At 41.3% G+C, this 27,756-nt stretch overlaps 1 protein-coding gene across 3 annotated transcripts in view; it reads left to right on the plus strand.

Moving 5' to 3' along the window:
* LOC146547267 (nck-associated protein 5-like) overlaps positions 1-27,756 on the plus strand; it is a 184,596-nt gene that overhangs the window by 4,674 nt on the left and 152,166 nt on the right. For all 3 annotated transcript variants that reach the window (XM_085264297.1, XM_085264291.1, XM_085264292.1), the window contains exon 2: positions 9,425-9,527. In XM_085264297.1, the coding sequence (XP_085120423.1) occupies positions 9,425-9,527 (103 nt within the window). The remainder of the gene's footprint in view (positions 1-9,424; positions 9,528-27,756) is intronic.

Consider the following 27,756-nt stretch of genomic DNA (forward strand, 5'->3'; position numbering starts at 1 on the left):
GGTGACCAAGCTATAAATTATCTATATAAGGTAACTTCTGGCTCCAAAAACCAACGTGGGGGCGGCCAAAACGCTAACCTTGACGTATCAGAAAGTGGAGTCCAAAACCAGTGGGTGAGGTCATGGTGGCCATCTTTTGCGCAGTCTGTGGGTGGTAGCAGGCAAAGCTGACATTTCCAGATGTCCTTCTCCCCACCAACACTTTACTGTTCGTCCTGGGAGATCCCGAGGTGCTCCCATGCCAGATGAGATATACATTCTCTTGGTCTAGCCTGGGGTTTCTTCCCAATTTCACAGAAAAACCTCCAAAGGGAGGCTCCCAGGAGGCATCCTAACCAGATGCTCCAACCACATCAGCTGTCTCTAAGCCAGCCACCCTACGAAGGAAACTCATTTTGGCTGCTAATTATTATTATTACTATTACTGTTACCCAGATCACATGGTCATAGGTAAGGGGTGGAACATAGATGGATAGTCCGGTACAACACCCACAGTGCTGATACTGGACAAGTCTGCTTTTAAAACCATTAAAACCCCCCAAATTACAAATTAACATGACATTCATGCTCACGAGGAGTGTCTGTAAACTACTGACCACAACTGTACATGTCAGTCAAAAACATGATTAGTATTTATGTTGCCCATAAGCAAAGTGTATTTATTAGTGTATTTATTAATAAATATAATTATTGTCACAAACCCACAAACTATTTTGTCTTGTGTGAAGATAGTACACAACATTGTAGCTGTGTCCCAAAATGCTGGATGCATCCTCCGGAGGCCGCATTTGAAGGCCGATTACGTCACAGCCAGGCGACGAAGGCTGTCCCAATTCGTCGACTCCTTCAAATGCGGCCGACAAATGCGTCCTTCATTTCCCCGAATTTGAAGGATGGGTCGGGTGTGTCCTTCGTGGCCCACCATATCCCAGAATTCATAGCACGGCCCAGCCAATTTCAGTTTCCAATAATGGCGGCCGCTACTAAGTTTTAAAATTACTCTTATTAATCTTTCTGGGTCACAAAATAAACTTTTAACATATTTTCAGACGAGAAAGTAGCTGTGTAAACTTCAAATATCAGCTCGGTTTATCAAGACATCGCATATTTGCAAAAGTGCGCCGATGTTTTCGGAGACGTCTGTTACCCACCCGCTCGATAGCAAGCCGGGGGGTTCAATGGTCACTCGAGCCGGCGAGAGCAGCGGACTCCCGGCTTCATCGTTTCAGACCCCGCTGTCTTTCGCTACTCAGGTTAAACATGATTTAAAAGTCACTCGGATAACTTAAAAATGTAATTGTTGGGCTTTTTTCTGTGTTTTATTTGTTCTGGAGTAAATCGGTTTGACTGAGATCAAAGTTATTAGATTATTAGATTAAATAAAACTTTATTAATCCATTGGGTGGGTTCTTCCTTGGTTTTCACACAGCTGAATAAACGTCAAACAGAAAACTGATTAAACAGAAGTATGAGATGGTCGAGAATAGGGATGGGTATCGTTTAGGTTTTATCCGATACCGGTGCCAAATCGGTACTTTTGAAACGGTGCCGGTGCTCAAACGGTGCTCAAACCGGTGCTTAAAGAATGGAGAACACAAAATTGGTCCAAAAACCTCTCATGTTCAGCTGCTTTTTGTAAAAATATAACAATGTTAGCGTTTTCTGCAGCTATGGGGCATATATGGTATCACTCTTGGCTGGAAGCAGTGCTTAAACAATGGAAAAAACATAAACTTTGTCCAAAAACCTCTCATGTTTAACTGTTTTCCACTTTTTCTTTGGTCATTTTAGCCTTTTTAGCCAGGGTGAAGGGAGCATCTGCCATCAAACAAGAAGACAGCCGCATGTAGCTATGATGATGTTTGCTAGTTCACCTTACATGCATTAATGTAATAACGTGGTTAGCCTACTCAACGTAAATTAGCTACTCACGCAGAGAAGAACGGCTGCTGCCACCATCATCTGTCATCATTTCTGCTACACTGGCAGGGCTAGGGGCCAGGACTCTCCTCTTCGTGTTTTTGGGGGATGTTGCATAACAGGCAACCCACCCGCAGTAGATGTGCTCGGTGTGAGGTCTCGCAGCAAGCTATCAAATACAACGCATTTCTGGGCTTTTAAAAAAAACGCTATGCGTCGCCAGGTGTTTCATCGGATTTGAGGTGTTACCTCCTTTGACAGTATCACAGTATCAGCTTAAAGCACTTGTTGCAGGCTGCTGAGTTTGCATATTTTGCTATGAAGTACAGCCAGACTTTTGACCACTTCGCCTTGGACATTTTTAATCTGTAGCTCTGCTCTAACAGAACGTACGTACCTGGCCCCGCCAACTATCCTCGGAAACGTAAAATGATTGGCTAGAAGTGTATCACAGCTCAGGAAAAAAAGCACCGAAATAAAGCACCGAAATGTGCGCTGCTTTTCGGTCTGGTTACTACCGTTTATGTCAGAACGACACCGGTACCCATCCCTAGTCGAGAATTTACGCCAGTGTCCTGTTATATTTTAGATAGCAAGGAGCAGACGGCCGAGTTTATTAAACTCCACCGAGACAGCGTTGACGCAAATCTGAAGGCTAGACCGTCCCATTTCACAGTCTCACACTTCCAGCCTTCTTGGTCTTCGAAGGACCCGGCCCACGTAGGCCGCGAAGGCCAAGTCCTCCGATGGATGCAGCCGACGTTTTGGGACACAGCTTATGACTAACCACACACTTTCAAAATTATTATGACACTTTAGGGCCTCCATATTAGTAAGGTAAATTGAAAATGAAAATAAACTGCAGCTCTAATCGAGTTTGTCTTCACTCGGCCTCGCCAGCTGTAGTCATTCTCACTGTGTTCAAAGGACGTAGGCTGTTTATTCAGTTATGCATAGGCTGTCCTTGTTCCTTTGCAATCATAATGACATTGAGAACTAAAGGCCTAAGCAAATAACCATGCTTTCCTGCACACAGTTATGCAGACATGTGCATTACAAATCCTTTCCATACCTTCAACACAAGCCCATAATTTTCTAATAATCTAGTTTAAGTGCCAGAAGGAGACACACATGCTCATGCCGCATAATCTCGGTGCTGATAAACATGCGCATGCTGAGACTGGCCTCCTCGTATAAGATTAAAATGAAAGAACATAATCATGGTTTCACAAGCAAGCATAAAGCGTATGCGAATCATCCCTCGCCTGGATTATCAGTATTCATTTTAAAGAGCGTGTTACATTGACCTGTTAGCCTTGGCAATAAGCCTCACATCTTCACACCCACATGATAAATACTCACCTCACTTAACCTGATTACCAGCACAGTCTAAACACTGATATACCGTGGCAGAGGCTATACAACATTTAGACAAAACATTCATTTTAATGATTGGTTTCCTTAGAGCATGACAGCAACAACAGGCCAGTGTAAAATACGGCCTATTGTTTGGGACCCTCAGACGCTGTAATTCCACGTTAGGTTGTGCCAACTGTACCGGGACACATGCAGAGGCAGGATGAGACAGGCCGGCCAGCAGAGGGACTCAAAACATCCGATCAGCACAGGCCATCTGTGCTGCTCTCTCTCCACACATTAAAACCCCCAAATCAGGCACTCGCATGCTTCAATTTTCTCCCCCATGAATGGAAAGTAATAGCAGCCCCCACTCCCAAAACGTTACCCTCCCACTGCAGCAAATTAAAAGCGAGGCTCAAACGTATAATCTTCTCCCCGGTCATTCATTCATTCATTCAGTCGCAGCGGACATGGCAGTCCGGATGGATCATTCAGAAGAAGAAGAAGAAGAAAAATAAAGAGAACTAGGCTGTGGACCGTAGGGGATGCCTCTGTGCTGACCCCGTTTCAGCCACCCCCCATCCTTAATTCAAGCCAGCGCACAGGGTACAGACACAAAAATGAATTGGTTCCTGGGGCAAAAGGGGGGTGCACCAATCAATGTCCAATCTCCCCTCACCACCACTACCATCCATTTTCAGGCCCTGGCACTTCCTGGCACCCCTGCCCCCCATTTTGGGGTATTGATCACAGAGTTCAGAGTTACCATTTGGCCAAGAGGCTTTTGTTTCCAAGACCTAAAGGTTTCCACTAATTATACAAAAAAGCCCCCATACTGCTAATCTTTGGCTCCAGATGGCCATTTAAATATAGGCTTACATGTATTTGCTCCACTATTTATCATATAATTTATTATATAACCCGTGACTAAACCACTTCATACTGTATACATAAAGGGAGGGGGAAATAATTTCCCATTGCTCAGTTAAATGTTTTGTTGCGCGAGTGCCAAAGTTCAGGCCACCCCCTGCTTAAACCAACCACGACAAGGACTTTCTTATTTGTGGCGAAGCGAGAATATGCGTGGGAGAATGCCTTACTATACTAGGTACAAAGGGCGGTATTGTCACTTGTGGCAGAGTGTGATCTCTGTAACACTTACGAATCAAAAGCCAGAGGGTGGAGCAACAGTGTTTCTTCAGGAGGTCCCTTTACTGTATGATTATTCAGCCCTGCAATAGAGTTAAGAGGGCCAGTAACAAAAAAAAAGCCAGTGATTGCAATAAATGCACAGCTGCCTAATTTATCCCACCTTACAAAAGAACAGTATCAAACCGGAGCCATGACGATCCATATTCATGGACAATCTGGGCTTGTTATTGCCATTTATCCACGAGGCTGTTTTCTGTACAGCGATCTCTCAATGGGTTTAAGTGTTATCATTAAGCTGTTATCCCCTCACATTATCCCTGTTGTAGTTTCAGAGCTGTCTGGGGCTCTGTGACTTCAGCTGGGTCCTCTCTTGTTCCTGGAGCAGATGTTAAAAAACGACTCCCACCTCAAACAACCCCCATTTTGTGTTGTACACAAACACACACATGCACACACCATCCTGCCTTTCCTCCCTCCTTCCCTCACCCTGGCATCTAATTAGGCCTACAGCACAAAGGCTCCCAGATGTCAGCGTCCTCCTGGCCTCCTTTGATTATATCCTTTCCATCCCACTGCCTTGGTTGCCGACTGGCTGGGGGCCGTGTGGACTATAGGCGTTGACGCGTGTCACTTTGCGTAGGTCAACACTAGTCCAGTTTAACATATCAGTAATTGCTTTAGGTGTAAATCACGGGGAATGAGGAGGGAGGCGGGACAGTTGCAGAGAGGCCCCTGGATTGTCATAAATGCTTGCAAAGTGGTGTCAGTTCTTGGAATATGAAGTATAACTTCAGCTAAACGCAGGAGAAAATCACATTATGTAGATGGAGACTGAGTTACTCTAATGTCTGTATCTCTAATAGCTCGTCCAAAACTACTGTTTGTCAATCCATATTTAAAAGAGCATTCATCATGGCCAACAGACCCCAAGTGTTTCATTTCCTTTAAAACCAAGCAACCGAGAAATACGAACGATCGGTCGACAGTCAACAAGTCTGTCGTCTGAGGAAAATTGGCCATGGCTTTGACTTTTACAGACGGCGGCCACGGCCGTAACTTTCAGCAGCAATCAGATTTCCATGCTTCCATGAGCACCACATCTGCCCAGTGAATGCTTAATGGATGAGATATTGATTAGTTCTTTACTGTAGAGCCCAGGATTACACTCTATCATCGAGGCTTGGAAGTATTTCACACTTCATCGCCAACTATTATTCTTTAAGAAGTGCCGACGAAACAAACCAAAGCAATTACAGACTAACTCGTCTTCCTTGTGATAGCTGTGTAATGCTGTAAAATCTAGATCACACAAACAGAAAACATATCCTGTCACAGCCTCATCAAAGCAGCTTGTTCTGTTCACACATTTAAAGAAAAGGAGTGACAGAGGAATGTCTGACAATGCAAGTTGCGTGAGTAAGGGGTCTTAGTTGCGGGCCGTATCATAAAACCTTACCTGAACGAATTTCCACTGTTGATACATGAACCTGTTGTTATGTAGCACTTTTTCACTACAAGCCCCACAATCACACACACACACATCCCTACAAGAGCTTACAAGTTTAGTGTGATTTGCCTTTGCTTTGCAAACTTGCAGTGTTGCTCAACTGTTTTGATCAAAGCCAAAAATTGTCGTGATACATGCTCAATCATGCAGGTGACGAAATACCAGAAAGTTGATTCTGTTTATCTGGACGTAGCGCTTTCTGTGGGAGAAAGGCTTCGTCACTCATCCAAGTGACTTCTTCAGTCTCAGCTGCCTGCAGGTTTCTCCAACCTTATAAACAGTACTTTTGCGTAATGACTGAAACTAGAGCCATTGAATGAACACTGGGCTTTGAGGTCAGTTACATGATCATTGATATGCAAACGCTCATGACAATTGATCAATGACCATGAGTACCATTCACAGAGAGTTGGGGAATGGCTGCAATCACAACATTGTCAGATGGTGAAAGATGTACTCTTAAGCCCCCTCCTCAGTTCAGAGATGATTGTCCCCCTTTCACATAAATGGTCTTGATGACTTCCCACTCAAACCCGCATTCCTGTCCACGATGTACATGTCCTCATCGCTTAAAAGGTTTCCACTGGCTTTTAAGTGTAAGTAAGAAGCCAGAAAATGATCTAGACTAAATTCAGTTAATTGTACAGCCCCTGACTTGTGTTTATGTGCTTAACTTTATAACTGTATATATTGTAACAATGTTCCACTTTCTCTTGTTATCAGTGTTAAATATGCTTTTTTGATCCATTTTGTTCTCTGAGCTGTTACTGAATGTTACCTGGTACTAAGGGCAACTGACAGCACTAAGACAAAACATCATTCGGTTTGTTCAAATGTCAAAGGTAGCAGTGTTCCAGTGTTTTATTGCCTGCCTTTATCTCAATGTCCCTGATATGTGGCTTGTAAGGTGTTTGTTTCATCTTAATCACTTCCCATCGATCCACTGCCTCATCCCTCACACTGTACACCCAAAGGAAAATGCCATCCATGGTTTCTTTGTTGGGTCTGTGTAATCAAGCGCTGTGCTGTAATCCATTTTAATCATTTACTCTCAATTTCCTATAACCCCCTATCTCTGAATCCAAGGGAAGATTTACTTCCTCTCCTAATCTCCAGGAGAAAATAGACCAAACTAAAATGCATGCTAAACATAGACCATCATTTCATCTGTTGCAAAACACTTTCACAATTAGTCATCACAAAGCCAGAGTAAGTGAGACGGTCAGGAGTCTGATGTTTCTGTGTCATTAAAGACAGAGCATTTCACATCCTGTTTGCTGATTAGAGAAATTCCCGCTACACTTGATTGCCCAGGGCTGTTCAGAAATAGGGCAGAAAGGGACAGTATCATGTTTCAAAATATAAGATCAGATCTGGATGAAAAGGCAGCGGCTGATCCTGATGTTTCATGTCGATAAGTTTGGACTTAACAGATTGGCAGTGGATGGAACATGTCATGTTGATGTGTGGGCATATTTGACAAGTGCAGTCATGCTGCTGAAGCTTTAGACAGGGTGTAACGGATAGCGCCTGCAGTGGATGCAAAAGGGTTTGTTTGTTGCATAAGTAGGTTTGTGAGGAGGGTAAGCACATATCACCTAAACTCTGAACCTAGTAAATCGTGATACAGAGCAGGACTGTAGATTTACCTTATAAATTTCATAAATGCCTTTTCCAAGTTCTGCCTATTCTGAACTTCTCAAGTATGATATTAACTATGATCTAAACCAAATCCACCATGTAAAAGGTAGACTTAACAATTGTGTCACCACTTTTCAGCTACTTCTGAGGTTTTGAGTTGAACCTTTTAGCTATCAGCTATTTGATTGAAAACCAAGGACACTGCATGCTCACAGAATTGGAAAGCAGCTTGTTTAACACAGGGTGGCCATATTACAAGGCCTCAGTCATTTGGCGACCTCTGTTTGCAATGGAAAAATGTGAATTTCCTAACCAGTAGGTGAGTGGTTGCTCAAGATTGCTGGCATGAAACTGGTCACAAAGAGGTACACAGGGCTTTCCCCAGTTGTAGCTGATTTGGTCAGTAATTGTAAACCTTATTAAATGCTAAATTATCTAAACCATATCAGAGTTGCAGTCACTGTGGGCATAGAAAAGATGGGCATAGAAAAGATGAATGCAACCTGAAACCAGGATCCAATTTTCCTAATGGGCAGCAGGGGGCAACTCCTGGCTGGAAAAAGAAGTCATGTTGCATAAAGGTCTATGAGAAAACAACCCTACTTCTCACATTATTTATGGCCTCAGCAAAGACTTTCTTTATTAGCTAATAGGTAGTGATAAAGCCTAATCTTTAATAATAGAATTAATATAATTAATACAGTTAATTAGTAGGTTCTTGCAATTGCCTCTAGATTGTATGTAAGAAACTAACTTGTCTGCAAATACACTTATCATAGTTTTGCCAATGCTTGGCAAGTAAATGGTGAGCATTTAAAGACAAGTTGGTGTCATTCATGCAAACTATGGGTAACCTTGAAAATCAGTTTGCAATTAAAGCAATCACAAGGTTTTTGCTGCAACACCCTCTTTGGGACCGATTTCAGCTAGCAAAAGCTACCTCCAGTAACTAGTCACCAACCGGTTGAAGAACACACATTTTTCTTAAGTGATTATATTTTGCTGGGGGGTTGCCAACTGGTGTTTAGGCCTGTGAGACAGATGGCTAAGAGGGTTTTTTTTTTTTTTTAAATAAATGAGACTGTAGATCTAGATCTAAATGAGATTTAGATCTATCACTGCAGACTAATAACTAATAAGGAAAGTGCGTCATAGCCACATTTAATGCTAACCATTTTTTTTTACATGAAATGCAATCCACATAATTACCTGTATTCTTTAGTTTAATTTCAACCTTTGCCTTAACTACATAACATTAGAGCAAGTTGAGTTGCACTGACATTGTCTCTGACCCCGAGGCATCCAACAGCTGACCTTTGACCACATGCTCACCAATGAGGAAGTGGTATACTTACTCTGTACACCACCGCAGTGAGTGTAAAACCGTAGTTCTTTGTAAAGGAGTAGTATGCGTGAAGTGAAGTGTTTATCTTCTGCTGTGGCCTCAGTCAGGCCAGGTCGGACTGGTTCCCAGCGCTGTTTGGAGAGGCCTAGAAAAACAAAGAGCTGTAGATTGGGGTTTGGGGTTGGGGTAGAGGGTGGGATGCCTGGGTGACGCCGAGAGCAAGCGGTAAGACACGGCTAACAGGAACACTGTGATCCCAGTGTCCTGTCAGCTTTTGGCTGAAAGTACGGCAACAGAGACCGAATGAAGCGTTACACAAATAAGGGGGAAGGGATAGTGTGTGACTGGACTGTGCAGCTCCTAACTTGGACTTTGATCTCACTGTAAAAGGTGAAAGCCCTCGTAACAGCGGAAATACGACCCACCTGATATGAGGTTTTCCTTGTTGACTTTTTCACTGTCCTTTTGTCCTCCACTCCGCCCCTTTCCCCTCCCTGAAGGACTGTCCAGGTGTATGGATCACTGCAGGGCAGCGGAAGCATGAACAGACAGCTGGAGAGGAGAGAACAGTTAAAGAGATTGTCTCTTGACAGCAACATACTGGTAAGTCATTCCTAAACACCGTCAGTGTGTTATTTTGTTAGACTATTAACTCGGTCAGGAAGTGGACAGTATTTATTGGCTATTGCCTAAGATTATAGTGGTAATTCACATGAAATAAATATTTTTTGCTGATATTTCAATTTTCAAAGCAGTGGCTGCTTTTTCCTTTAATCGCACTGTTAAACCTTTGTGAGTGAGTTTTGTGTGGGTATTGCTTTTGGGACCATGCTACCATTGCTTGTGGTTTGTTTGGACTGCATTTCCCACGAAGCAGTTGGCGGTGCTCATGGTAAATACCTGCTCTGTTTTTGTTTATTCAATCTGGTGGGAATGAAAAATGTTTCATTTCCTGTCTTCAAATCTTTCCCATTCATGACCCTCTTTTATTCACTGTTGAGCACAAAAATGTGATGTTAAGCCTTTTACAGACTGAGATTAATTAGCTTGCAAGAATGTCAAAGCTACACTGAGATTTAATTTTTTCCCCCAAGTGCATAAACACACCCACGTGTCAAACAGAAGTGAGAAAGGACAGTCTGCCATGACTGTTTGTGAAACACTCTTTGCCCACCGGTGACTGACAGGCTTATCTTTATGCCGGGCCGCTCTTGCAAATCACAGGAGTGGAAACTTGTTTTGTCTCAGGGTTAACTGAAGGTGAATCTGCTCGAAAGAGCCTCTTTGGAATGTCAAGTGCAGCCTTTAACTGCCTGCTGTGTTGTGTCTGCATGGGAGAAGAGAAGCTTACCCCCCCTTCCCTTCGGTGCATACAGTACGGTCACTGCGCAGGAAATAATAAATCAAAGAGTCTTAAAATAGCATGAAGATATAGGAAGTGATGAAGTCATCAAGAACACGTTTGTTGCAAATGAAATGGCAAATGTTTAAAGCTGCAGTTTGTCCATGTGACTAACCAATTAAACAAAAAACAAACCCCGAAACGCTGTAAAGCCGTTAAATAACGTATGCATGCTTATGCTGCAGGTCAGGGGTTTAATTTGTAGTTTGTTGCCTGCGTTACAGACCATCAGTCTCTAAAGAAGTCGAAACATGTTTACACACTCTATTGACTTGACCTGACTTTATAGCTTTCTGCTGACCTTTCTTTACCTACTCCTGACCTGCAAGAGAGCCTCAGTCCTTAGAGTCCATACAGGAGAAACCAGTGAACATGCTATTGATTTCTGTAATTTTACAGTCTTTTCTTTGGACGACAAGAAATGGTGAAAGTGTAAACAGAAATAAGTAGAATTTAAGTAAATATAAATACACCCTGGAAGAAAGAAAAGTTTATTTATACGTCTTTATGTATGCGTCTGTTACTTTGGGGACAAACTTAAATTAAACCAAACTGTTCTCACCTGTTAAGGAGTTGAGGTGTGAAATACATCCTAGACCCCTGAAGGTTCTTATCTATATCACATATTGTGATGTGTGCCACCTGCCACTCTTAAATTACAAATTTTGGTGTTTAGGCACCTACAAAACCTTATAAAAGCGTTGCATCACTTCATGATAGTAATATCTAATTTATATCTAATTTATATATGCAAAACTTGACTTATGTATGACATTTTGTAACATTGTCATGTTACCTAGCAACCACCTGCCAATGGGCTAAAATGACCCTTTATTAGTGTTTGTGCAACTATAAAACCTTATAAAAGTGTTGTGTTTAACTTCACAATAATAAAATCGAATTCATATGCTCAAAACTTGGCTTATGTATGATATATTTTAATGTCAACATGTTGCCTAGCAACCACCTAGCAACGGACTAAAATGACCCTTTTAGTGTTTATGCACTTATGCTCACTGTTAGTAGCATCTAAATATAGAAAAATGGAAATTAATACTTAAGACAATAATAAAAAACAAAAGAAAAATATTTAGAAATGTAAAAAATAGAGGAGAATTTAAAAAGAAATTGAATGGAATAAGTGATAAATAAAAAATTGATAGAAATAATTAGAGAAATGTACATAGATTGATAAAGAAATAAATAAAATTGAGAATTAAACAAACAAAATATTGTAAGAATATAGAAATAAATGGGAAATGCATAAGTAACTAAAAATAAATAAATAAATGAATAAACTTTGAAAGAAACAATATAGCCTGGAATAAATGTAGAAGTATAGAAAAAAAACCTTAATAAAAGTTACAGAAATGAAATTATGAGATGAATAATTCCTTTTTTCAAAAAATTATATTTATGCCAAACTAAACTAAATGGCCCTCCATACTTTTTATCTGTCCATGAATACATCTAACACGACGTTACATAACAGTCGGTGTTTTAACCCCAGCAGCACCTTTACAGTCACTTCACATCCAGATGTCCACAGTCACTGTCCTCACTGAATCGTTGTTGCTAATCAAGGAAATGCAGGAAAATCTGTGACTGAAAGAATGTGATATACAACAATGTAAATTAGACAATTAAGAAAAAGTAGCTCCTCAGAAAACGGTCTTGATTTTCTCTGGCATTAACCTTTGAGTCTGTCAGTAATTTACTTCTTAAACTGAGAGTTGAGGATGTCGAAGATTCACTGTGGTGACACACTTAAATCCTCTTAGGAAGGCGAGACACTTCCTGGTTTATCATTTATTCACCGCGGTTTAGCTTTGTGAATATGTAACTTCCTTTGACACAGCACACGATGACTGGATGATGTCTGTTTTTCGCTGAACGTGTGATCCTTAGAGAACTTCCAGACGTGCCGATATGGGCTGATGTGTGGCTTTAATTGCTTAAATTGGACACACAGCGGCCTGATTTACTGTGAGCCTGAATCTGGGTCATGTTTGTGATATGGCTTTATGATTCAACATGCTCACATTTGCCCACTCAACTATCCATGCATGCATTTTTTTCTCTCCCTTTTCCCACTTTCTCCTTTTTTTTATTAAATATATCGGCTTCTTTCTGCCTTTGGTATGTTGTTAATTTCACTCTCACTTTGTGTCTTTGTTTTCTCCTATTGGTTTCCTTCTTTCCAACTCAACTATTTTCTTCTCTCTCTAATGATTTATTCCTACTCAGGGCAGCAGGAGCAGAAGGAGCACTGGGTTGCTTTAGTAGTGGGACATGTAGACGCCTGGAGCATTTTTGGTAAATGTCCAGTGTAGATCTGGTGGTAGTTTGCAGCAGATTTGATTCCATGCCATGAAAAGTGGAGCAAATCTTGAAGTTGAAGAAGAGGGTTATTATGTCGCTCAATACTCAAATATGCACATATTGCACGTTGCTATTGACCGTGCCGTCATGCCTTTAGTTAAATGAGGCTTTGTTCGACCGAAAGTCAGTCAGTTCGAGGCCGACCTGCGTCTTTATCCTTCCAGTGCTTGATGCGGGACATGTTGTCCATGGCCCTTGTGGCCCAGCTGGCCCTGGCACAGATAAACCCACTAAGTCCTGTAAACACTCCTTTTCCTGGGAGGATATGAGGCTCCGATACATTTATTTTTTCAGGCATCTGAGAAAACACAAGAGGCGGTTTCTGACATTCCGTCAGACGACAGGCATGAGCGTTCATGCCCTCGTTTTCCTTCTGTGTCACTTGAAAAATCAGGCTCTGCTGGTTGTGTGACTGCAGATTAATCCCAGAGAGATGACCAGTAGTTGTCCCCTTTATGTAAGATTACACCCATGTTTCATGCAGAAAGTAGCTTGAGTTTCATGGCCTGCTGTGATGATGAAATGTATTTTCCACTTGAGGGACGCCCCCGAAGGCTTTTTCAGTTCACACTAGCAACACAAAAATGAAGACAAAATGCCATATGTCAGCTGAGGAACAGGTAAAATATTTATGTCTGCTCCTCTTGGATGGATTACATGGCCTAGCTTCTGTCAATGTGGGTAATTTGGCAATCAGAGGGCTTGAATGTCAGTTACATATGCGCCGTGTTTCCTCATTGTACTCATGTTCCTGAGTTTGTTTGCTGAAAGCTGTCCAGAGCTCGAGCTTTTCCGTCTTTCTGATTATGTTTGTGTTTGATGTATTGTAAATGCATGTGCAGGGAGTGGAGTCTTAGTCATTGTTATCAGCATTTTATTCATGTAACAGTCTGGGTTGGACTATATAATCTGCATCAGGTTATGTAGCTCAGTGATGGCCCAGAGTTGCAGCAGCAGCTCTCGCGAGTAACTGGGGCAACATTTGAATTACATAACAGCTGTGTTGCTGGGTTGATTCTGTGCTTCTATTTATTTTTATCATTTGATGCCCGCCTGCGGAGGAGACTCTCTTCGTCATGCTGGGACGTGCACGGTGAGCCCGACGGCCGTGGACGGTCCGTGAGCTGCTGCTGCTATCTGCAGCCAGCCAGCTTTAAGTAGGTCATCACAGAACCTCAGTCAGAGGTCTATCCAACACAGTGGAGTCTAACACACTGGTGTGGTTCATTATCATGTCTGAGGATTGAGGTGCTGAAAATAAGATTGTGTTTGATGATGTTTCAGGACTCATACCTGTGTATCCTTTGGGGTGCAAGGTTTCATTTTAGGGTGCTGAACAGCGACCAGATGTGACCATCATTAGTGGAAAGGTGAACTGAGGAATTAGTGTTAAGTCACTGCAAACACACTCACAAAAGCTCGAGCAAAGACAACTAACTGCACATCAGTTATGTTATTTGTCAGATAACTGCATTAAACTTACTCTAAAAGAAACCAACACGACAAACAAGGTTGAAAAGTCCTGTTCAGTTAATTCAATTAGCTGAGGGGATGTGTAGCAGACAGCTAGCAGCTTACACATCCATCACTCAAAATGCCCATACCTCCATTAATGTATAACCATAATAACACTTAAACGGTTGAGTCATAAGCAAACTCACACCTTGTGCAGCTGCATGAATGTACAAATGACCTATGGAGAACAAAACTGTTTGTACCAGGCTGTAAACATAATTATTTCTGCTGTAAAGCTGAGCATTTTAATGTGGTAATCTGTGAGGACTGACTTGCTTTTGAAACGAGGCTAAAGGGCCCCCCTCCGCTTTTTTTTTTTTTTGCATCTTTTGGCACATATGCATTGGTTTTATTTTTCCATTCTTCACCCAGGAGTTGCTGCTTGTTGTACACCATTAATGTTGCATTTTATCTCAATTAAAAACACACAAATGAAAAACTTTTACAGTTCAGGTGAGTTTAGGATATATTTAGTAAGTGTGCAGCACAGATATGTTCCTTCAATTAAAGTCTGTGAATCTGGCTTTAAACGGGATTCATTCAAAAGGAAGCTCCAAATGTGCTGGAGGTTATCAGCCGATGCAAATCTATTCCTGATCTGGTTCCAGTCATTCTTTGGTGAAAGTGCCCCACCTGAATTGCTGTCATCACAGCGGTGATTGCTTCTGCTCAGCAGTGTACACAAACTTCATCTAAAGTGGGAATGTAGAGAACACTCAATGTACACTCAATGTCATTTACCCTTACCTGAATACTGTATATTGTATATTGCATAGCTTTCTTGTTAAATTGTATTGTATTTATTTAAATTTTTACTTTTTAATTATTTTATTTGCATTTTTTAATCACTCTCTTATATTTAAATGTTCATTTGCTATTTCATCTAGGGTTTGAGAGTAACGAAATTTCTATTCTCTGTATGTCCTGTACATGTGGCAGAATTGACAAATAAAGTTGACTTTGACTTTGACTTTGAAAATACTTGGCAGATTGCTTGGAGCTTTGCCCGCTCTCACACCTATGTGCACCTGGTCTCACTGTTGAATTGTTTTTTGGAAACAACACAGACCTTGTATATTCAGCCTGAGATGAAAGGCCAAATTGAATCAACAGCACATGTATGTAATCACTACCTCATAGCATTGAGCCCTAGTTTTAACTGGTTAACCTCTTGACATTCATGGGAAACCATCTGGTTTGGACTTGAGGGAGTAGGGGATTGCATATAAAAGATGGATATAGAAATTAAGAATTGAAGTGTTTTAAACCTGTAGTATTTCTAATTTTCATCAGGGGAAGAATGATGGTATAGGAATCTAAGACAAAATCACTACTTTTCACTTCCTTTCCATATGTTCCTTGTGAGTTTGTGGTCTCAATCGCTCATTTCAAGTCCTATTTCATAAAACATGTTGTTAGATACAGTCAGTGAAGTCAGGGCTCTTTAACGTGCATAATAATGAGCTGCTAACTGAGGCTAACAGCAGCTAACAGAGGCTAGCAGCCGCTAACAGAGGCTAACACAGACAAAAGCAGCAGCACATACCAACAGAAAAGTTAATTATATCTTCAGCAACTCACCTTCGTTTCACTGTCAACGGTGAAAAGTGAGCTTCACTGACTCATCTACTCATATCAGACTCCTTTCACAAGTTTTACAGCCTCCTCCAAAGTAAATAGATGTGAACACCCGGCTGAGGTAAAGAGCGAATTGACACCTTAAACTCACTACAGATGAATAGTGGTTGTATGGTAGGAGTCTGCACTTGAATTGGGTTGGGTAAGAAAGTTGACTGCAATCTCCAAGTCACATCTACTGGTGAGATTTTACACAATGTACCTTTAATTTTGTAAGCCATGGTCCTATTTAGCGTGAAATAGAAGATAAATCTGGGTATGCTTTTGTTTGTGCAATATCCCCAGGTTCTCCGTCAGGTACATCCTGAGCTCGTCACATCAACATGATAGTGAGGGCCAAATGCTCAGCTTTTGCAAGACATGCGTTGACAAGTAGCATCTAGTTTCTGAAAATGTGCTTATTTTTCCATTTATTATAATTTATTTACAACCCAACCCTATCTATAGGAGGTCGCTACCAAACTGGTGCTTATTAAAGAAGAGATTTACAGGAACATCACAATGGACCTGACCCCTGACATGCTCAACACTGCCAAAAATGCACTTCAGTATCATTGTCTTCTTTGCTTTGTTTTAGTGCATGTCTGCAGAAATTGCTTAAAGCCAATTCTCTTCCTCACTTGTACCCAAACAAAAGACCCTCATGTGCTTCTGTCTAAAATGTAGTGTCTAATGCATTTCCTAAAACAGTGAAGTAATAGCCAAGGATGTCTAAACTGGTGAGAGCATGTCCCTGTTTTCTCTTCCACACTCTTTTCCCTGCCAGCATTTATGATGTGCGCAGCAGTGCAATCATGCTCGGAGATAATTGATAACAAAAGGCCAAATTGAAAACACTCCGCAGGGGAGGGTTAATAATCAAGTGCTCCACATTACTGATTAAACGCTTGCTACATAGTTGTGAGTTGTATTGAGTAAACAGCATGTGGTAGTGCTTTCCTGTTTATCTCCAAAGTATTTGGATTTTAGCTAAATCCCCCTGGCTTTTGTCAAGCCGCCTCCTCGTATAAAGTGTTTTACGTGCTGATTTGCTGCCATGTTGTTGTATTGGCCTGTTTCGTTGGCTCATTCCCCAACGGCGAAAATAAGACAATAAAACTGTCCCAAAACAAACCCCAAAACAGACAAATTAGTTTGGTTTATGCTAAATTTAAGTGCAAATGAATTAGATGGCATGCCAGCGTGGAGTCCGCTAGGCAAGACTGGATTTCCTCTCCTTCTTCCCCCCTCATCCTATTATAGCTGGTTGTTACAATGCAGAATGGAGACATAAAACTAAGCAGGGGAGCAGGCTTTTTAGCTGGATGGGAAGAAATGCTCAGTCTAATCTGATTGGCTCCCACATCGTCAGGCGGACAAATGGAGAGGTTTGATATTATTACTGAGCAGCTCAAACTAATTGAGTGTAATTATACAGTAGAAATCCACCGACAATGCCGTCCCCAGCGTGGGCCTCGTTCTCACGCCATGTGTATTACAGGGTGCCAGGCTCATGGGACGAGTGCTCACTTAGTGCTCACTTAGTCTGTCAGCTTGATTCTTGAGTAACTGGTGTAAAGTGTGGTTCTGAAGCCCAGGCTGATTGGACATTTTGGGTGGGAGCCAGTTACATAAAAAAGATTTCTTCTCGGACTGGAAAGCTCCTTTCTCTCAGAGTCTCACACACTTTACCTTGAGTGCTTAAATGAAGTTTCTCGGCAGGGGTGTACCAGCCTCCGGCCGGGTCTCTGACAGCTTCCTCAGCTGCCAGGTGACATACCTGGGCTCACCGCGTGGGTAGCCACGGGGCCGCAGGGTGTGGGAAGCCAGCAAACTCCGAGACACTCGTCAAGTTTGAGAGACTGAAGTAGCGGCGTTTTTCTGCTCTTGTCTCATGGGAACGTCTCTGCTCTCATGTGCCTGATGATGAGCGATTACAACCTTGCCATTTCCCTAGACTCCAGTCTGAAATCCAGAGGTTTCCCCCATATTCCACCACACGCTGTGGATAAGACTAAACAGCCTCCATCTGCCTGTAAAATTGGTTTAATAATTATTATCGTCTGGTTTTCCAACCTCCAAGTTACAAGAATATTAATGTTAATAGATAGCTTATGTTTTTATTAAAGCAATTATTTAATATTTTGTGGATAGTCATTATAACATCAGGGTCTCTTTTTTCATCATATACAAAAAAAACCCATATACCGTTTCAAATCTGACAGATAATTCACAAAGACACGTTATACATTTTGATAACCCAAAAAAGAATGTCTAAGTGTGGTTGTAGATAAATAAGTATAAAAGTGAGTCTGGTATCCTCATCTGGCGTCCTAAATCAACAGTTTCAGTTTCATGACTGCAAATGGTTTGAATATGGATAGTAGGCTGGATACTCTTGAGTAACCTAGTGCAAGGCATACACTTAGGGGCCTGCACTTAGGAATAGGCGAACAGTGATGTAGCCGGGCTGTTAAATGACTTTGTGGCACTGGCAGATTAAAAAAAAAAACATGGTTGGAGACTGTTGGATCGTGTGCATTGAACTCGAAATCTTGTTCATATTTGAAATGGCTGCTTCCAAGCAACCCTGATGTATGAACATGGTGATAAAACAGAACGAGACAGTCTTTCTGCTGTCGGTTTGTGATTTAATGGGGTCAAGTCGGAAATTACTTGACAATCTGTTTGTAATAATATGGCAAAGGTTGCAAATCTGTTGCTGTCTACAGACAGAGAAATTCGTATTAAACAGAAACTTACATTAACTACTTACAATCACAGTCCAGCCAAAACCTCATAGATTTGAAACAGAAATGCAGAAATTCCTCAATAAATAGTAATCTAGTTGGAATTTTATACATGGCTCAGCAATCTTGCTTTTATTTTGGAAAACAATCAGAATACAACTACTTGGCAACAATCTTAATCGAGTAACCAATTGCAAAGAGGCATGTTGCAGACAGGGCATGCTCATGCGCGCAGCTTGACTTAGATCACGGGTCTCCAACTCTAGTCCTCGAGAGCTAGTTTATCAAATAATGTCAGAAAATGAGTTCATTGCTCTTAGCAGAGGTTCAAGTACAGTTTAGAGATTTATTTCAGGTGAGCAACAAAAGATAACCTAGTTTTGCTTTGGGTGATAATGAACCAGGCTTTCTAAATGACCTGCTTATTCTCAGCTTGGCATGAAAACCTCTCAAGTGCCCCCTTACTGAAATCTCTGAGCCGTGTCACAAGTTGCGTGCAGTTTGCCTGCTGAACCTAGGTCCACATTGTAAACAGCGCTATCTTCAAGGTTTATAGCTCATCGCACAATCAAAGGCGCTTTAATAATCAGTCGGAAAATAAAAGAGGAAGCTTTTGGGTTCATTCCAGTTTGATTAAAGAGTGTTTTTACTTTGTAGTGACAGTGAGTTTTCTGCTCTGTGTGCATCCCCTCTTGCCCAGGGCCCACTGCCAGCCCTTGTAATTGGACCACCATTATCCATCGTCCAATGAGACCATCCTTTGTGTCCTTTGAGTTGAGGGGCCAATTATGAGCTCTCCTCTTCCAATCATGAGTGAGATCAAAGTTGATAGCGGGGCCGCGTGCTGTCAGAGTCACATGCGTTGTTCCCCAAACATTAGCGCTTTGCACCAATCTCTATTCAGCCTGTGGTTTCCCCTCTTTGGAGCCCAGTGCCAGAAAAACAGAGGTCTTTTGAGAGGCCTGAAGTCTGCACAGACAAAGAAAGGACAGTCTCCTCTCTATCAGCCAGCGTTATCTGCCCACACAATCAAACACGTTAAACCACTCGTTGTGTCCACAAATTTACTCTGGACTCAAGTGGAAGTTTATCAAGATAAGCAAGTCACACATTTTAGGAGTAAATTATTAGTTATTCAAGGAGATTGATGGTGAAAACATTATTTGTTTCAGTCTCACTGCACATAAGGCTTTGATTGTGCCACTGTTATGCCTTATACCACACTTAAAAGTGTGACCAGATCAGATGTTCACAGCTTTCCTGAAGGAGTTATGCTTTTCCTGGTCATGCAACATTTAGTCTTTTTTAAAAAAATCATATCTATATTTTTTTAAGTCTCACAAACTGTGCTTGTATAACCAAAGCTTGAAGCTTGAATCATATATCCCCATTTATTCATGAAACAAGAATCCAGTAAAATAACATATGTATTCAAAATATATAAGCTTTGCAACCTCTTTGTTAGGTATACCTGTTAATGCAGAAATCGAATCAATGGCAGCAACTCCATTCATTTAGGCATGCCGGCATGGTCAAGGTGGCTTAGAGATTTTCAAACCAATCATCAGAATGAGTGAGCCAGTGGAGAAGAAAGGTGATTTAAGTCGCTTTAAACGTGGGATTGTTGTTGGTGTCAGATGGGCTGTTCTGTGTACTTCAGAAACTGCAGGGATTACAGAGATTGGTCCAAAAAAAGGAGAAAATATCCAGTTAGTTTTCTGGGAGAAAATCTGCTGTCGATGCCAGAGGTCACACGACAATGGCCATACTGTTTTGGGAAGGCAGCAGTCACATAAATAATCACTTGTTATGACTAAGCTATGCAGAAGAGCACCTTGACAGCAACAGAAGACCACACCAGGTGCTTTAAAACTGAGGCTACAATTTGCACAGGCTCACCAAAATAGGACAAGATAGGTAAAACCTCACCTGGTCTTGATTTCTGTAGCAACATTAAGATAATAGTATCAGACTGGTGTGGGGGATATTTTCTTGGTACACTTTGGGCCCCTTAGTACCAACTGAGCATTGTTTAAACACTACAGGCTCCCTCAGTATTGTTGTCCACTGTGCAGCCACTTTGTACTCATCTTCTGACGGCGTCTTCCAACAGCAACTTGAGTCATGAACATGACAATGAGTCCACTCAAATGGCCTCCACAGTCACCAGATCTCAGTCCAATAGATTCTCGCAGCAACTATGTGATGCTGTCATGTCAACATGGACTAAAATCTCAGAGGAATGTTTCCAGCACCTTGTTAAATCTTTGCCATTAGGAACTAAAGCAGTTGACATTTTCATCTCAATGGGTTTTATCCAGTTTAGTCAAGGATTGAAAAAAAAAAAAACCAGTTAACAGATCCTTGCCATCTAATAAGCAGAGCCATTATTTCCATTGCTTATTCAAGGAGGGAAACTACATCACTAAGCAACCAGGAACTAGTAACTTAAAGTGTGGTCCATATAAATTTGGTCTTTTGAAAAAATTATAATTTTACTGTGGAGAAATGTTATTAAATGCAGTGAACTTGCGGCAGCTTTGATTTCAGCGTGCCTCACCATATTCATCCTCTATGAACGTCTGACTTTTACAAGCCCACAAAATGAAAATGGATTTATATTTCAAAAAACTGAAGTCATGTTTGAAATCATCAAAGGAAAGCTGGCTCCTGTTGGGTCCAGTCATTTTAAATTTTGAATAGCAAGAACTGTTACGGACCTATAAGCCTTTTCTCTGATATGTTTTTTTGTATATAGCTTAAAGTGCGTCTACTGCATGGCTCCCAACATGCATACTCTTTTCTCAGAAGCAGACAAACTTGAAACATGAGCCAGGCAGAAGGGCTTAACCCACGGTGTTAACCTCGTCCACCTGGCATGGAAGATCCATCTCCAGGGATGTTTGTTTATCATATGCAGATGAGGCACCATATTTGGATCAAACTGGTGCTGCAGGTTTGGGTTTGAAACTGACAGAGGGCGGCTAACAGGATTGGACGTGCAGATTAAGAGCCCAGTGAGAGGAGGCTGAGGAGGGGCTGCATCTGTCAGCAGAGAGGAAACCCACCTCCTCACCTTGCAGCTGGGGTGGGGGTTGGGGGGACAAGCTCCTTGTATAGCCTCCTGGCAGACTGGGTGTGGGTGTGGGAGGCAGAAGGTGGTGCGGCAGAGCGTCCTGGCTATTCTTCCGCACAGAGGCCGCCCTGTGATCACATCCTCCTCATCGGACGCTGAGCCAAACCCTCAGCTGGGCTCTGAGAGGGCTCTTTCATGCATGGTTTCCCAAGACCAGGGCTTTAAATGTGGGGAGCTGGCTTGTTGTAGTCTGTTCAGAGACAGAGGTCCCATTTTAGCCACAGATTTATCTGATAGGAGATCATGGTTTGCATCCTGTTAGTGTTTTTTCACTTGTTTTTTGGCATTTTCTGACTCATGTTGTTTTAACTTGTAGATTTCTGCTTCAGTTTTCACTTTGCTGGTTGGATTAAGAGATAAGGATTGAAGCTCATGATGACACATGTTACGGTCGGCCTAAGATAGTGTGTCACTAACCAGTTCCAAAGGAAACCTTGTTTGTAGGTGTGACACGCCTTGAAGTGCAAGAGAAAACAGCTGTCAACATATTTGTCCTTTGAGACCAGATTTCACAGGTGAGGTGTGTGTCTGACTCACTTTCGAGAACTTGAGACTTAAATGATAAGAATTCAAACACAAATAGCCCCGCCCAAAAGTGTACCCTGCTTTATCTTCTAATTTATTTCACAAGAGACCGCAGTTTCTTAAAATGAACAGTTAAGAGAGCTGCGGCCCACTTAAAAACCAGAAAATTCCACAGGGCCCACCCAATCTTAACCCTCCTGTTATGTTGGTTTCCAGGAACACCAATTATGTTCCTGGTTTAATTTGACCCAGGGCAAATTTACTCATCCAAAAGTGTCAGAAACACTGGCACTGATTATTTTACAATTTTCTTTTAGAATTTAGATTTTTTTCGTTTTCTGTAGCGATGCAGATGACATGTGACATCTCTTATGTTCTGGGTCAATCGGACCCGCAACATAACAGGAGGGTTAAATCTTCACTCACACGAGACAAAGTGGTGTACTTCCTTTCAATTTTGCTAAAAAACATAAACAACACTGACTTTTGGCTATAGATTGCTAATGCTACTCACTCGTATATAAGTTAAGGCCAATGTGTGACCACCGTGGTACTGGGACACAAACAAAAGCAGTAAATATAGGTAAAAACTAACCATCTCCTATGATTAATTCTCTTTGTATATTCATAAATAGATTGGTATAAATATATAACTGTGCATACCTATATTTTAAGGCAGTGAACCAACAATCAGACCACCCCTTATGAGTAAGCGCTTGGCGACAGTGGGAAGGAAAAACTCCCTTTTAACAGGAACAGAAAGACACCTCTGCCAGAACCAGGCTTAAGATGGGATGGCCATCTGCTGCAGCCTATTTGGGGTGAGAAGTAAGCAAAGAGAGCCTGAAGTTTTTAATTACTAATAATGAAATGCAATCCTCGGGCTAAGCTATCTTTGCCTGCACTGACTACAGGGATCTGGCTAGCTACAGGATTTTTAAAGCTGTGGAGCTGGGTCTGAACCTGGTCTCCAAAGCTATGAACAGGCTACATTTTTTACACATGTCATTGTTACTAAAGGAGCCTGAGGAATAACTAAACACTTGACACTTAGGAAGATATGCTAGTAGTGATTTGGCCAAGAGGTAAGGTAGCTATGCTCAGCTAGCATATCCCTAATGACACACGTGAGTGAATAGTATAAATATAAGTTGAAGTTGAGTCAGCAGATAATGTGCTTCTAATGTGCTACAAAACGGATCTATTAAACTATGAGATTAACCTGCAGAAAAACACCACTGTGTATAGCATAGGGAATAGATAGGATACCGCAGTGATCCAGTAGCAAGGTGCCACGAGAGGAAAGCAGGTCTTCACTCTCTATACCCAGATGCTATGTTCAGCTCATATAAAGTTTATCTTTCCTGGATGGATTATAGTGTTTATGTTTGATTGAATCTATCAGAAAATGCTGGCTCATGGTCATCTCACAGATGAAAAACATATTGATAAAATAGTATATGAATAGCTGGTGCATATTTAGTAGTAAAATTCATTAGTCGGAGACAAAGAGTTGTTGCTTGATCCTTCAATAGGGGCTGTAGCCAGCAGTTATTTTTACTGTTCATTAATCTTCCATTTATTGTCTTAAAAACATTGAAAACTAGTGAATTTCTGCTTCTGTTCTTAGTCTGCAGTTGCTCTTTGCATTGGTTGGTGGTCGTGAAGTGCCACAATGACCTCTGAATCACTTACCCTCTGCCTTCCTGGGCGCTCTGTCGCACCTATACTGGTCTGGCTTGTCGGGTGAGTTCCTACAGAGCTTCCTCGCACCTGGAGAAAAGGGTTAAAGGTGAAAACTGTAAGTGTTGGGGGCTGGTTGATTTTTCTTCATTGGATTCATACATGATGCACATGCTCTGGAATTTGACTACCTTGTAATTTGCAAATAGTTTCCAACTTGATAAATGATGTAAATTATTTAGTAATTCCTACCTCACTGCTGTCTTATGGCCCTTCCAAACACAATAATTGGCCTTAATTTATAATATTATATTTATGTTATTTCACCATTAATCTCATTGCAGCTTTGACAAATGGACTGTCTCATTTGCTAAAGATCTATTACTAAAACATTCAGTCATTCCCATCCAGATTCAATTTTCGGACCATTCCAGACCAAAACCATTATATGGGCATTAGTGTCATGATGCCTTTTCACTGACAAATGAAGCATCCCTAAATTGCCAAAGGATGCATTATGAAAATCTCTGTCTTTATTATAGAGACATGGATCCTCATTTAAGTGATAAAATGTTCATTATGTGTTCTGCATAGCTTTGTATTGTGTAATGGCTCACACTGGTTCAATGAACAGATGACTGGCAGCACTGGTGTCAGTCAAATAACTCATCTCTAAACCAACAGTAAAACCACAATAGAATTCAAAGTACTTTTCTATTTAATTAAAGTTCCATTACCAAATGAAAACTGCTTTGATGGTAAGCGGTTACTCATCTGCAGGAATGCTTTTGGGCAGGGCAATGATTTTGCACCTGCATCACCTCTGTTTGCTCCATAAAACCTGGCCAGTGTGAAGCTTCTGTCAGATGTCATAAATTCCTCTGCGAAGCTCGCCCAGGCGTCTGATGACTGATGAGTTTGTCATCTTCGTTTGAACAGGAGCACCACCTGCCACTCATCTCCCATCAATCACAGTGATAGCTTAAGGTCATGAGCTTTATTCTCTATTGGAAAAAAAAAGCATAGCTTATATAGGTCAGCAGGAGCAGGACTCATATTCATGGTTTGCTGCTATACCAGCTGTAAAACTGCACATGTATGCTTTTTTTTGGTGATTTATACATTTGCAAAATGTAACTATGTCATTTTAGGAGATGTCAGTGGAAAAACTCCTCTGAAATAGTCCCACTGGAGCTTCTAGATCATGTAATTTATACCAAGCAGCAACTGCCAGGGCTGAAAATTAAAGTCAGCTCGGAAGTGCCAAAGACTGCAGTTCCTCTGGCTCCAGAAGTGAGTCAGCCCCCATAGGCTCTAATGTTGAAAAGCCAAATGTTAAGGCAGAAATAAACAAGTTTTTAGCCTGGTACAAAAACATTTTGGTGTCTGTAGTTCATTTCCCCCTTTATGGCTGTTGTACAAGAGGTGAGTTTTTATATAAATCCTAGAGTCACTGAACACCAGATTTTTTTTAAATATATAGTCAAAATGATTGCTGCTTGTTAACAAAGCTTGGCAGCATTAACTTATAACTCAACACTGTACACGTTTGTACACAAGTGATAACTTCTGGCTCCAAACCCCACCCAAAAGATTGTGAACATCAAAAAGGCTAAATTGAGATCTGCCAGCCAGTGGGTGATGTCAAGGTAGCAACGTTTTTCTTTTACATATATGGTCTGTGTTATATACGTTATATAGTTTCACTGCTGGTTGAAATATTGAAGCCTGGCTGATCTTATGAGTTCAATCCTTGGTGCAAGATTTATAGTAAGTATGTGAACTGTCTACTTAAGAGTAGAATCTGATTGATATAGGACTTTTAAGACAGATACAGATTTTTGCTGATTTAAAGCCAATCTAGCAGATCAACAGATATTTTTTTCTTTCAGACAAACAAAACCAATCAAGAATTCCCCAAAAGTTGTTATGTGTAGTTATTTCTGAGTCCTTGCTAAGATAAAACGAGAGTATAGTTAAAAAATACCTTTTTGCTTTATTGTGACAACAAGCCAGGGATTACTCCGTTATGCTCTACGGAAATCTTCTTAGATTAGATTTTTGTTGTGTTCGTGGTGTTTTCAAGCATGTGTGAACATAAAAGTTGCAGAGTGCTCTCTTATGGGCAATGTAGCACCAACACGGTCTCTTCTTTGCTTTGCATAAATGCAGACACTGATATTGTCAAATTGCTAATATCCACTGATATATCGGTCGGCTCTACTTAATAATAATTTCCTGGTTTTCATACCCAGAAGTCCAAACTTTTACACCCCTCAATTTCTAACAACTTTTCCAAAAAGGACAAAGACTCAGTGGTCAACGTTTTTGTAGTTGACACCATTAAATGGTTAAAGTTTGAGAATCATCTACTGAAACTTCCTACAGACCAGATAGGAACTACATCAATCAGGCATGCAAAAATAAACTACTCTCGGTGTACACTTTAGGAAGAAATGTAGAAGTTCCCCCAAAACCACTTCCACATTTTTACACTCTGAATGAGAGAACTGCCATTATCTATTGTGTGGCCTACTTGACCAAACCACTGTGAGTAAATCCAAACCCCCATCTTGACATTTGAAGTTCATTCTCAGCATGTCACTCAGGAAACTGGTCAGCGGAGGTGGCAGAAGCTGACTCGGGATCTTGAAAACAACGGAAAGCGATCTAACCCAGAGGTCAGTTTAGAGGCTGTTGTGGAACCTTTTGATACGATCACGTGATCTTCCTTGGCAGCTTGAGCTGTAGATTGTCACGTACCTTGGAAACAAAGGTCTAGAATACTTTTCCAGGGTCCAAACTACATTTAAGTAACTGTTTTTTAAGCATGTGACCACAGTGAATGGGCTTTATCAGGGCAACTGTACTAAAAATGCAGATGTTCAAATGTTGCCTCTGACCAGTGTCCTTATCATCTAATATTGTGGCTAAATAACAAAGATTACTGTGTTTAAATCAATATGGAGACAGTAGCCAATATATTAGGATTTGCACTGTAGCCAACGGAAATCCAGGCCAAGACTTCCTATTCCGGTTATTGTATTTGAATGCAGATAAATTACAAAAGGTAATAAAACAATGGCCAGCCAGTTTGAGATTGCATGTCAGCTTGTGTCTGCTTTCAGCTGCTCTCAAGGCTGTTGCTTTACCTGCATGCAAATAAATTCTCAGCGAATGTGTTGAGTCAATAGGCAGTGAATTGCAAATAGTCCCCAGAAAGCTTCAAAGTACCAAAACTTTTGCTCCTTGTTAATTAAGGTAGATAAAAACAAGTGGTTTATAAAGACAGGATCTGTCCTCTGACCTTCCGCTTACATGTCTTCCAAGTAAAATGTCTGCAGATCGGCACACAGTAGTTTCCTGCAAGAGTTCACAAGTCATAAGAGCTGTGATGCTGAGAAACAGTCGTTAGGCGAAAGTCAGAGAGGTGCTTCATTAGCTTCTTTACACTTACATGGCCTAAGATTGTTGCCAGCGGTGGTAACAGCAGTGGTAATACTGAAGTGGCAGAAGTGTGAGTTTCTGGTCTGAAGCTGGAGTCGCCAAAAACGGGCAAAACCGCCAACTCAGAGTCTGAATCAGACTCCTCTGCGTGACATGAGTTAATGTTTTATGTCTTCACACGCACTCACAAACACCAGCAATTCACTGCTTCAGCCACAAACATGTAAACATGAGTTCACACAAAGTCTCCTGGGTAACTATGCGCTGTAGGTCTTGCCCAGGTGATTTAATCCAGCCTGACTTTGCTGGTTAAATATTGACAAAATGCCGGTGTGGCCTCGCCGAGGAGAGAACTCAGAAGAGGCACTTTGCTGC

Source organism: Mchenga conophoros, linkage group LG23 (genome assembly GCF_057382185.1).
Source record: "Mchenga conophoros isolate Kocher_MC1m ecotype Shallow Benthic linkage group LG23, M_conophoros_male_GT1.1, whole genome shotgun sequence".
In the NCBI taxonomy this organism is placed as follows: domain Eukaryota; kingdom Metazoa; phylum Chordata; class Actinopteri; order Cichliformes; family Cichlidae; genus Mchenga; species Mchenga conophoros.